The sequence below is a fragment of the Gracilinanus agilis genome, chromosome 6, assembly GCF_016433145.1.
Source record: "Gracilinanus agilis isolate LMUSP501 chromosome 6, AgileGrace, whole genome shotgun sequence".
NCBI classification, from domain to species: Eukaryota; Metazoa; Chordata; class Mammalia; order Didelphimorphia; family Didelphidae; genus Gracilinanus; species Gracilinanus agilis.
This window is the reverse complement of record NC_058135.1, coordinates 170,763,926-170,776,930: the sequence shown is the minus strand read 5'-3', so window position 1 is coordinate 170,776,930 and position 13,005 is coordinate 170,763,926. Positions and strand designations below refer to the sequence as shown.

Below are 13,005 nucleotides of genomic sequence, written 5' to 3'. Positions count from 1 at the left end.
TACTATTCTACTAAGCTGAAAACTACTGAAGTTGTCTGTTTTATTGCCCCTACCTTGCCACTTTTGTCACCAGTAACCTGTCTTTTCAGTAACAGGAGAAATCCAGGGCTTCAAATGATCTATTTGTCAATAACTGAGTTAACTATACTACTTACTATAATTCTGACACAAATCAGGAAGCAATAATTAGTATCAGCCAAAGAGGATGTTGATTCAATTAAAAGTCCTGCAACACTTACAGATTGTGACTTTTTAAAGCAAATTTAAAAGCTTTGCTCCCGATCAGCAGGAGATAAGAGACAGTTAAGGAAAAGAGGAAATCCATAAAAGTTTAAAAAACTGGCTTATTTCTCTGCTGATGATCCTATAACTATAAATGACCTTTCAGAAAGAATGAACTAAAGTATCTTATTATCCTGAGGATTCCCTATAACTAATTATCATCCCATTCTTGCCATTACTGGTTATCATAAAACAGACTCTAAAAACAAAATTATTCTACTGAAAATACCTAACAACTACAAAATTAAGAGGTTAGTTCAAAATGGAAGGAAGAATAGGTTGGGTCTTTCAATTGGATTAGAATTTTCAATTCTAACTTCAATTAGTCTTTCAATTAAATTAGAATGCATCTCATAACTCTAAGAGACATCAGTTATTAAAAGCTGAAAAAAATGTACATATTGTACACTGTACAATACAAAATACTGTCCATGTCATTCATTTTTTTCAGTCATGTCTAACTCTTGTGTTACAGGGAAAGCAAGAAGTACTAGGCTGAGGCAGGGAGAGAATTCCAGAACTCTGGAGTCAGTGACTTTCTGAAGAGACAGTTAGTTGCTGGACTTGCTCTCTGGAAACCTTGTCTGTTTGAACTTATCTTCAAGCCTTTCACCTGCCAGGATGTGGTCAGAGTTTGGTTTAAGCTACACAGGAGGACTGTGTTAGTCAGATGCTTACTCCCCTTCCTTTTGGATTTATGCTGCTATGATTCAATTGGATTCCTGCTAGATTCAGAAGACAACAGTTGTGAGATCTCCCTGCTGACCCAGTGGACCTGTATACCTTCCAGCTTCCCCTTATTCTTAATTACTACTAAAAGGGGTAGGGATTCTGGTCAGGACATAATACAGATAGCTGGGGATTTTGAGGTAGAGATCGGTGTAGAAACATCTACTGGAAACCTGTTGGACCTTGGTGGGAGGGATTTAGTTTTAACCTTAATTAGTTCATCCCACTCCCTCTTCCTCTACCTGTCCCAGTTTATAATAAACCTTTTTTAACAACTTATTGTTAATTGGTCAGTTTCTCCCTGAATCCTTCTCAAATCTAGAGAACTTCTGAATAACTGGCCCAAAGGACTATTACATCAAGAACCTAGAATAAGCCACCTAAACCCCTTAACGATTATACCACCTACTAATATTTATTATTTACTTATTTCATTTGTGACCCCATTTGGGTGTAATAGATATTGGCTTTAAAAGTTTAAAAGTAGATTTGTGTAAGCATGTTAGGGAAAGCCTTTGCTGGAAGTCATGGACATTCTGAATAGAATGCAGGGGGTAGGGAGGAGAGTGCTGAGCAACAGACAGACCGTTGTGCTGTGAGGGGTTCAGAGCAGAAGTGCAATCTGCAGTCCCTTTTGACCTGGGATCTTGGAGAGTGGTGAAGGTTGAAAAGACAGAAGACATCAATCCTGCAAGTCAACTCTGAGTAGGGAAGTGGCCTGTGATCTGGTGGACAGTTTGCAGACTTCTCTCCCTACCTAGTTACTTTGGATCATCGGCTGTGGAGGAGTTGGTTCCTGGTATCCTGAAAACATCTCTGGAACAGTTGTGAGACCCCAAATTCAAGCCTTCTTCCTCAGGTCCTTAGCCAAGCTGCCAAAACCTGGCAGAAGTCAGGTTGGCTAAGGAACTTACCCTATTTGACTCCAGTCCTGGGCAGTTAGATATAGTTTCACCTAACCCCCTCTCCTATCCCCTTATATTACAATTAAACTGTTTCCCTGTGTGTTTTCTAGTACTTTAAAGTCCTCATTGAATGTATTTAACACTTTGAGGTTATTCCAGGCTGGGTGGAGCAGAGTGACAGTCAGGCTTAACTGCCATTTCCGTCAACGGTCATTCCCCTTATAGTTAAACATGGTTCCCTGGCTTGTAAAGTCTTATCCATTGTCCCTTCCTGTCTCCTATCCACCCCACTGAGCCCACAAATAATATTTAAGTTAACTCCCCTGGTTTTCCCCAAAATAGTTTGGCACCCTCAGCTGGTTGGGTAACAGGGGGACAGGAAGTTCTCTCTTGGACATACAGAGCTAGGCTGGAAGTCAGAGGATTCTGAACATTCCGTGGAGGTGTACAGCCATTGGCTGTGAGCTGAAAGTTCCCAGCCAGTGGTGAGCTACTCAGAACTGCTTACCCCCCCACCCCAAGTCATTGATAAAATCTCTGTGTGAAGCCAATATACTATCCAGGGCAAAATAGGCCCAGAGAAAGGGTTTTTTCCCATTTTTTTTGCCTTTTGTTATTTGTGTTGTCCTGTTTAATTGTAAACTGGTATTGTTGTGGGAATATTGTTGCATTTGTGTTAGTTATTGGTTATTAGTCATTCATTGTGGCTAATAACACCACTGTAATTTTGTATAACTGGTCATTTGTATCAATGTTTGGAAGAATGGTATTTGAAGACTGTATGGATTATTTGATATTGGGGTTATGGCAAAGGATATTATTCATCCCCTACCTGTGGTTTAAGATTATAACCTGGTATTGTAGAGGTATATTGGATTTTAAATTAGCCCAACCTATTCTTAACATTACTATTCTAGATATTATAGCACACACTCCTATTACTGTTTTAACTGGTTATATCATATATAAAATAAGATGGATATATTTTCGTATTAATTACTGTTGCAAGATTGTAGTTACCTGGTGTTTCCTCTTATAGCTAAACCTGGTTCCCTGGCTTGTAAAGTCTTACCCATTGACCTTTCCTGTCTCCTATCCACCCCACTGAACCCACAAATAATATTTAAGTTAAATCCCCTGGTTTTCCCCATAATATGGGTCACAGAGATACAGGAGTGGTTTGCTATTTCCTTCTCCAGCTCATTTTATACACGAGGAAACTGAAGCAAATGGGGTTAAGTGACTTGACCAGGGTCACATGTCTAGTAAGTATCTGAGACTGGATTTGAATTCAGGTCTTCCTGACTCCAGGGCCTGGCATGCACTGCACCACCAAGTTGCCCTACATTTTACATAGGCTAAACAAAAACACCAGAACTTCAAAGAGAGGTATATATAGAAAACAAATACCAAAGGAACATCTGAATTCTTACTTCTCTAGCATCCATCACCGTTCCCACACCAACTGTTAGAGCCATAGTTGGCACTTTTGATAAATCTCCATCAAAATATTTAGCATTTGCCAAAATGGTATCCATTGCTAGAGTCTTTAATCTTGTCCTTGATACAAGACTGGATCCTGGTTCATTGAAAGCGATGTGACCATCTGGACCAATGCCTTTCAAAAGAAACAGACAAATCATACATATGGATTTGTACATAAAAACGAGCAAGGATCCCCAAAAGTTTTAAGAGTATAAAATATTATAAATTTATTTTTCTTTTTCCAAAAAGCTATGTTCCTGAAAACCTTTAAAATTAAACCATTAAAATTCCTTAATCTTTTTTAAATGAATTATATTAAATTCAACAACTATTTATTGAGTCCTTAATTTCTGCATTACTATATTGGGAACTTTACCAGAAACAGTACATGGTAAAAAGGAATGAGCATTTGCCTAGGTTCAGAGACCTGAGTTCTGCTAGTAGTTCTTTCACTACCTTTTTTTTTTTTTTTAAAAACCCTTACCTTCCGTCTTAGAATCAATACTGGGTATTGGTTCTAAAGCAGAAAAGTGATAAGACCTCCCATCTCTGGGCCTGGCTCTCAATCTGCCAAGCCACCCCCACTGCCCTCCTCTTTCACTAACTTTGTAACCTTGGAACAGTGCATATACTTCAGGTTCTTAATCTGTTAAAAGAATACAAAGGACTAGAATAATCTTTGAAATCTCAATCATTGTTAAATTTATACAAAACGATTAAAAGGTGTTTACTATAAGTAGTAAACACTCTCTTTTTAATCTAAGCCTATGATTTAATTGGTGTATTATACCCTTTATTATGGAAATGCCATATTTAAAAAATAAAAATATTTATGTAACAGAAACAAGAAGTCACAAACTTCTATAGAATTACTATTTTCGGGGGCTGGGTGGCTCAGTGAACTGAGAGTCAGGCCCAGAGACGAGAGGTCCTGGGTTCAAATTTGACCTCAGACACTTCCTAGCTGTGTGACCCTGGGCAAGTCACTTAACCCCCCCCCCCCCCACTGCCTAACCCTTACCACTCTTCAGTATTAAAACCAATACCCAGTATTGATTCTAAGACAGAAGATAAGGGTTTAATTAAAAAAAAAAAAAAAGAATTACTATTTTGTAATATACTCTTTTATTAGTTGAAAAAACCTACAGGCTCCTTTTCAGAATATTTCTAAATGCATAATATGTAAGATTACAAAGAAATAAATTAAGATGAAACATAGTTATGAAAATATTTGTAAAACAAGTCCATAGACAGCAAGTTAAGAACTCTTCCCATAGGCATACTGACTTAGGGAATGGGTAGCTCTTTTTCTTTTCTCTTCTACCTTCCTCTCTCCTGTGGTATTATTACATATAACATGTATGATGTTTGGTAAGAGAACTACAATACAAACAAGAAAGGAGAAGGAAACATACATGCCTGTTTTCAAATAGAAACCATGTTATAAGTTACTGAATAGTAACATTCAGGTGATCAGTGAATAGAGAGTCAGGCCTAGATATGGTTCAAATCTGGCCTCAGACATTTCCTACCTGTGTCACCCTGTCAAGTCACTTAACCCCCAATTGCCTAGCCTTTACCCCTCTTCTGCCTAGGTTCCAAGACAGAAGATAAGGGTTTTTAAAAAAGTAACTGAATAGAATATGCCAAGATTCACTACTGCCAAAGTTAAAAGATTCTTAGTTTAAAATATTTTGAAGCAACAACAAAAAATTGTTATCTATGGAAGAGTGGTCTAGAGGAGAATGGAAAGGGATCTAGTTAATGCCTGAGGACAATCAGTAGTGTGCTGGAATTGGCTATTACCATTTGATGAGAGCTAAATGTTAAAATTTTCAGTGTATGTGCACCTCAGAAATGTGCAAACACTACATCTTATCAGGGCTTACTTTATTCTTTTATTGATTGCCTAGATTTAAAGTGATAGGAAAAAAATTTTAATATTGCAGATTAAACTTTAAAGTGTTTTATGTATGTGTATGTATGTATGTATGTATGTATGTATGTATGTATATATGTATATTTTTTCCCCAATGGCCAATTATTAAACATTTACCAGTACACCTCTGAATATAATCTTCATTAAATTGCTCTGGTTATGGTAAATTTCTTAAATACATTTATTGCAAAAAGGTATAGAGGCTGACTGACCTACAGTTTTAAATAAAAAAAAAAAAAAAGCTCCATATTAGTTCAGAATTAATGGTAAGGTGTTCTACATACCTCCAACAAAAAGATCAATTCCTCCAGCTTCTTGTATTTTTCTTTCAAATGAATCACATTCTGCCTGTAGATCTGAAGCATTTCCATCAAGGATGTGAACATTATCGGGATCTATGTCAATATGCTTAAAGAAGTTATTCCACATATAAGAATGATAGCTCTCAGGATGATTTCTGGGAAGTCCTAGAGTTAATAAAATCAATTTGATAATTTTTATAATTAGGGATTAATGAATTTCCAGAATCTCTTAACAACTCTCAATACCATACTTCAAACTCTATGGTCCCTTTTAGCACTACATGAAGGAAAAATATTTAAAAACACACTGCCTTTCTATACCATCCTTAAGCTCGAGTTCTAAGGGTTTTTTTTTTTTTGTTGTTTATTTTTATAAAGCACTAAAATTTCTCTCTCCTCATAATTTCTAAGGACCAAGAAGAATAAATCTAATTGTTCTTACATGTGACAAACCTTCAATTGTTTAAAGATTGTTTTGATGTCATCCAAGTTTTCTCCAAGTTAACAATCCTTAGTTAGTTTAACTAACCATACTAGTTACCTTCCTGTAGACAAATTCCCACCTATTAACCATTGTTTTTAAATGTAGCACTCAAAATTGAATGAATATTTAAATAAGGTCTGATGATGACCATTACCTCCCTCACTTTGGACATTATGTTCTATTTTTTTTTTAAACCCTTACCTTCCGTCTTGGAGCCAATTGGCTCCAAGGCAGAAGAGTGGTAAAGGCTAGGCAATGGGGGTCAAGTGACTTGCCTAGGGGCACACAGCTGGGAAGTGTCTGAGGCCAGATTTGAACCTAGGACCTCCCATCTCTAGGCCTGACCCTCAATCCACTGAGCTACCCAGCTGCCCCCCCACCTCACCACCCATTATGCTCTATTAATGTAGTTTAAAATCAATTTACTTTTTTTGGCTACTACATTACTCTGTTGATTCATACTTCATTCCATTAAAACTCCTAACATTTAATATGAGCTTTCTAGCTACATATTTCCTATAATGATGCAATTGAATTTTTTAGCCTAAGCATAGAGCTTTGCATTTATTGCTACTATACCTCATTTGAGTGATTATTAATCCACCTTTCTAGCAAGGGGTGATTATTTTGGATTACAGTTGTCAGTCAATATATTTAGTTAACCCTTCTATCTCTGTGTCTTCCACACACTTTAACAATATACCAGGAAAATTATCCCAATGATATTTGGAATTATTAATGGAAATTTGAGGAAGCCTAAAAGCTTAAGGGTGTTGTGAGGAAGATTAGTTACTGATTAAGAATTAAGGTTCATCTAGCAGGCTGGAGCTGGAGCATTCTAGGATAGAATGAAGGAGGAGGAAATGTGTGTTCCCTGAGAGAGGAATCCATTAGTGGTGGGCAAACTGTTGCCAGCCCAGGGAGATCTCAGACCCTGTTTCCTGATTTCCTTGGGATCCTGAGTGGAGGTGGATTTCCAGCAACAACAGAGCAGCACCAAGAAGAGAAGTTTGGGACCTGGTGGACAGTTTCTCAAGCACACTCTTTCTTCTTGGATATCTCAGACCACCTAGGATTTTGGCATCCTGTGAACCTCTTTGGAAAGCTGTGAGAACCCTCAAAGACACCCCTCTGATCCATAGCTGTGCTGATTCAAGACTGGCTGGCACCAGGATTGATTCAGCCTTCTAGAGACTCCATTGCTCCTTGGGCCCTGCCTATTAGGTCACTTAGATAAGAGTAGAATAAGTCCTCCCTTTGCCCTGTGGGTTTTGTCATTAGGATTTAATGTTTTAGAGTAGACATCCCTATCCCACCTTTAGTTGTACATAATTAAAACCAGTTAATCCCTCTTACCTTGCCTGCTTGTTTCTTAGACTCTGGCCTAGGGGAAACTGAGTGACAGTAAAGACCAACTGCCATTCCTGTGTGAATCCAGTAAACTCTGGTCTTTCCATCCTGGTCCAGTCTCTCTTAACCCCAGTGTGTGTACCCACAATTACTTAGTTTTATTATAATATCCCTGGTGTCTCCATTATCCATTACCTTTATTTACCTATATTTTCTACAAAGGCAATACATATAATTGAAGGGGTAGTGGCATATACTCCAAAAAAACTCAGAAGGTTCATTCATAATCATACACATACACTATGTAGTAATAAGAAATTATGGATTTTTTCTTGAACTCAAAAGTATATAATCTGCTGATGACAGAAAACTCATAGAACTCACATGTGCAATTCTAGGAAATTTTTTAGTATCATTAAAAAATATAGATTACCTACCTACATATTCATCCATGTTAAAGGTCTTTACATATTTAAAGGAAAGGTCTCCATTCTTGTGATATTCTATTAGTTTTTTGTAGCATCCCAAAGGTGTGCTTCCTGAAAAAACAAATAATATTCTTTTTTTTCAATAAAAACAAAAGCATACGAAACATCAGTCCCTTCCTAGACCCTAAATTTCTATCCATGGATGAAACTCTGTTCTGTCAGAGCAAACTTCTGAGAATAACTAAAGACATGGAATCTAAAAGACATTCAAAGAATTTTCATTTGGTCATTTCAAAGTTTCAGAAAGAGAAAGGAACTATATGACAATACTGGGCTTGGAGTAAAGTGACCTAATTTCAAGTTTAAGTTTATTCATAAACATCCTAGATGTGTGACCCTGAGAAAATTATTTGGCTTCTTAGTATCTGAGTTTCTCATCTGTGAAATGTGGATAATGTTTACATTACTGCTTTGTTAAGAGGAAAGCACTCTGTATAACTTAAGACACAATCTAAAAGTGAGTTATCTTCATAATTAGTGAACCGCCAATTTAGTAATTGTAAGTTCTACACAAATAGAGAATAAAGAAAATCAGGAAGGCCAAGATAAGGAGAGAAGGAAAATAGCAGGTTTTCTTAATGTTATATACATATTTAGTGATAAACCAAGTCTCAACTTTAAATTACTTTAAAAAATAATAAAGTCAACTTTTAAAAGTTGTTCCTTTGTTTCAGTTGCAACCTATTCTCTGTGATCCCATTTGGGGTTTTTTTATGCAAAGATACAAGAGTGATTTTCCACCTCCTTTTCCAGCTCATTTTATAAATGAGGAAACTGAGGCAAACAGGGTTAAGTGATTTACAAAAGGTAACACAGCTAGTAAGTTTCTGAGAAGAGTTTTGAAAATAGGGGAAGATGAGTCTTTCTGACTCCAGCCCTGATACTCTATCCACCCACCTAGACCTCTACCTGCACAAAAACTTAAAAATACAATTTGCCAAAACTGATTGTCTCACTTTATCTTAACCCTGACTCCGATGAATCTGAAGCCTAAGAATATGTGGCCTAACTTAAGGATGTGTAAGTAAAGAATCTCTTTCAACTTATGGAATTCAAAAGACATCTATATAGTGTCTTTTTATAGCACGTTTGAATTGTGGCTAAAAAATGAACTATCGAACATAAGATTATATAGCTTACTCCACTTTCCCTTTTTTGCTATACAATAGACTCAATCTGCCTTTTTCCCTTCCTCATCTTAAAATGAGTTTGTTGGGCTTAGAATCAGGAAGACCTAGGTTTGAATTTTCAAGGTAATAGTTGCATGACCCTGAACAAATCACTTAACCCCAGTATGCCTCAGGTAACTCTCTGGGACTTAGCCAATAAATCCCAAATGAATTATTTATGGAGTTCTACAAGCTAACAAATGTTTCCAGATACTGTAGGAAGGTTATCTTTAGGAACTTTGCTCTTAATTATAGAGATATAGATCTAGAAAAAGTGAAAAATGGGAAGTAATTACCAGAAGTGTTGCAAAACTCACTTATTAATATTTCTTAATCTAGTGGCCTAAGACAGAAAACCAACTGAAATGCTTTATGCTAAGTTAAGAAAAAAAGAAATGTAAATGCCTCAATAACTTTGCATATCATCAAGAATAGAGATTGAATGTGTATTTAGCCTTATTGGAAATCATACCTAATGTCTCCAGTGTTTCAGTGATTTGACTAGGCTCTTGTAGTTAAGGTTCTATCCTGAAATAATCCTTTGGTGTAAGGTAACTGGCATCATTCCCTTGTAACACTTTAAGAAAAGAAAAAAAAGGAGGCATAGAAAATGACTAAAAGAAAATACATAGAAATAGTAATTGTCATTCATATAGCACTTTCAAGTTTGCATATCATTTTACATACATTATCTAATATGTACTTCATAACAATTGTTAAGTAGGTCTTATCCACATTATTATCTCTTGCTTACAGAGATAAAGTTGAGAAGTTAAATAATAAAAGGAAGATAATAGCACCTACTTACTTGGTTGTTAGTGAAGGTAAAATGAAATAAGGTATATAAAGTGATTTGCAACCTCTAAGGTACTATATAAATGTCAGAATAACATGTGATAAAGTGGAAAGAAAGTTGAATTTGGAGACCTAATACCAGCTTTGCCACTTACTACCTAGGCAAATAATTTCTCTGGGACTCTACAAAATAAGAGAGTTGAACTAGACAACCTCTTAAGGTTTCCTCTGGTTCGAAATTTATAACCTTCAGTATTATTGTTGTTAAATGGCTTTCCAGTGATCACATAGCTTTAAAGTATTAGAAGCAGGATTTGAAACCTCATACTCTGGTCAGAATGCCATACTTATCTTAATTCCTTACATTATGTAGTTGTTTAGTCATTTCAGTCATGCTCCACTTTTCATGATCCCATCTAAGGTTTTCTTTGCAAAGATTCTAGAGTGGTTTGGCAATTCCTTCTTTAGCTCATTTTACAGATGGGGAAACTAAGGCAAACAAGGTTAAGTACTTGCCCAGGGTCACACAGCTAGTATCTGAGGCCAGATTTGAACTGGGAAAGGGAAATCTTCCTGCTTTCAGGCCTGAAACTCTATCCACTGAACCACCTAGATTCCAGAATTCTTTCACTTCTTATTAATCATAGTATAACACATGGAAGCCCATTCTGGAAAAAGTGGAAATAATCAAAGCAATAATAACATCCCCCTACAAAAAAACCCCACAAAAACAAAATGAAAGATACAAAAATTTCTTGTGAAAGTAAATGAGTACTCCAAATAGAAATATCTAGGAACATTTTAATCTAATGCACTCATTTCTTCATTTAGATTTTTCTATCTCAGGAAAGTTTTTTTTCTTTTTATTCCAATATATAGTAATCATGTAATAACTTTTAAAAAATTGAGCAAGGAGAACACAATATTAACATTTTTACAAATCTTAACTTTTTGACCTGGAAAAATTAGCTTATTACCTGTTGGCAAACCCAGGGTAAAATATCTGTCCTTTCTTGGTTTGAATTGGATAATTCGATTACAGATGTATTTGGCTGCCCATTCACTGGCCAAGGCATAATTATCAAGAATTACAAGTCTCATTCTGGTGACACACAGCTCCTAGGACAAGTGCTTCAAACCTGGAAAAATTCCATTGCAGAGGACTTTAAAGCAGATTATTAATACAAATTATGCTAATGATTCCAGAGATGATGTTAATTTCAAAAAGTATGTTTATCATATTTACAACACTAAATTAATATATCTTAAATACTGAGGTTACAGTAGACCTCCTTCCTAAACAAAATCAAATAAACAAAAGCACATTAAATCAAGTTTCAAGATTTGGTCAAGGTAATGATTAAATGGTCAAGGTAAAAAAATTAAAAATGATTAAAATGATTAAAAGGTAGTTATTTTATGTAAAAGTTCTTCCAGATCACTCTCTATAAAATTAACATGCAACTTTTTTCCTGCTTTAGATAAGGTAATAATACATGATTATTCCTGGACTGGAATATGGACTATATCAGATGATCATTAAAGTGAATTACAAATAGTGGCTAAATATTTCAACTTAATCTTGGAAAACAATTACTTCATTAGGTACTGACTGGCGTTCTAAGTCAAATATTTTGACTGTGCCAATGATGATACAATAAATCACAAGGTTAGTTACAAGGATCAACATGGCCTCTCCAAAAATTTACCTCCATCTTAGTAGCAGAAGACTTCTGACAACAAAATTAGAAATACTTGGGCTGTTGTGAGATGAAGGATAAATCTGCATCTATTGGGAGGACCATAATAAGGGGATTCAATGAAATAACCGTAAAAAGGAAAAATGTATAGCATATTTGTGTAAGTCTCTTGAGCAGACACTTTAAAATACTCTCAGCATGGTACAGAGAGCTCAAATCTACAACTCACTCCCCCATCCCTACCTTTTAGAGTTTTACCTGGTGCATTTCCCTGGGACCACAAACATCCCTCCCCCATCCCCACCCCTTTTGGCGCATCATCCTCCAGAGTTTTGTTAAGACTATCATTCTGCTCTATCATTTTGCAGATAAAGAGGCAAACTTACACATACCTATTAGCAGCACAGCTCAGGACTACAGCCCAGTTATCCTAAATTTAAGGGTTCTTTCTCTTACTAGAATTCGTTTTTCAAGTTGTCGGGAAGAATAGCTGGGTAAGGTGTTCCTCCCCTAAGGGAGCAGCAGCAGTTAGGCTGAGACTCAAACTACTAGGGCTACTAGAGCTCACATTTACACCACCCCACAAGGAGAAAGCACTTTACGCCCATCCCCTTAGTTAGCCGGGCCAAATAATAGACCGACTCGAAGTACTTTTTAAAAAAGCAAGTTCCCCGAGGACATAGGGCTGTAGTTGCCCAGGAGAGTCACAGCAAAAGAAGGGTCCAGGTTAGGCTAGAACTTGGGTTGCTTGACTCAGAGTCCAACATTTTCTCGGCTTCAGCGAGAAAAGCCCCACGAGCCCGAGAGGGGTGTGGAGTGCGAGACTCGATGCCTGAGAGAGCAAGGGATAAAGGCGCCAGGACCCATTTCAATAACGAGAAACTGAGGCCCGGCTCGGGAGGCCCCACTCACTTCCCACGCCGTACCCGTGACCCACCCCGTCTCAGCCCCACAGGACTCACCGCCGGAACCGGTCCCAGAGGACCACCCCCCCGGCGGAGCTTAGCCTTCGCCTGAGGTGGGGAGCAAGGGGATAAGGGAGCGACCCAGGAGAGGGTGGGGGCCGGAACCTTGGAGACCCGGATGGAGAGAGGAGCAGCAGGAAGGGACGGAGGAGCAGCGCGCCGCGGATGCCATGCGCATGCGCACCACCTCTTTCAACTCCTCAAGGGATGAAGAGAGAAACAGCCAATCAGGACCTGGATCTTGACCCAAGGCGGTTTTGTTTGGTAAGCTTTTATCGTCTTTTGCTGAGAAGCTCTAACCCTGTTTGGACCCAGCTTGGAGCATCACAGCGACTTGGGATATCCAAAGAACTGGGTCTCTAAACTCGGCCCTCTTTTTCCATCTATGTAAGGTGGAACTTGTTTTTTTCCG

The 13,005-nt window shown here is 37.4% G+C and overlaps 1 protein-coding gene across 1 annotated transcript in view; it reads right to left on the bottom strand.

The window, feature by feature from the left end:
• The window catches only part of GNPDA2 (glucosamine-6-phosphate deaminase 2), a 34,737-nt gene extending 22,115 nt beyond the window's left edge, over positions 1 to 12,622 (bottom strand). The window contains exons 1-5 of the mRNA XM_044682328.1: positions 12,591 to 12,622; positions 10,906 to 11,067; positions 7,914 to 8,015; positions 5,625 to 5,807; positions 3,350 to 3,534 (exon numbers count right to left, since the gene is read on the bottom strand). Coding sequence (XP_044538263.1) covers positions 3,350 to 3,534; positions 5,625 to 5,807; positions 7,914 to 8,015; positions 10,906 to 11,029 — 594 coding nt within the window. The 5' untranslated portion in view covers positions 11,030 to 11,067; positions 12,591 to 12,622. The remainder of the gene's footprint in view (positions 1 to 3,349; positions 3,535 to 5,624; positions 5,808 to 7,913; positions 8,016 to 10,905; positions 11,068 to 12,590) is intronic.
• Between the last annotated feature and the right edge of the window lie 383 nt (positions 12,623 to 13,005).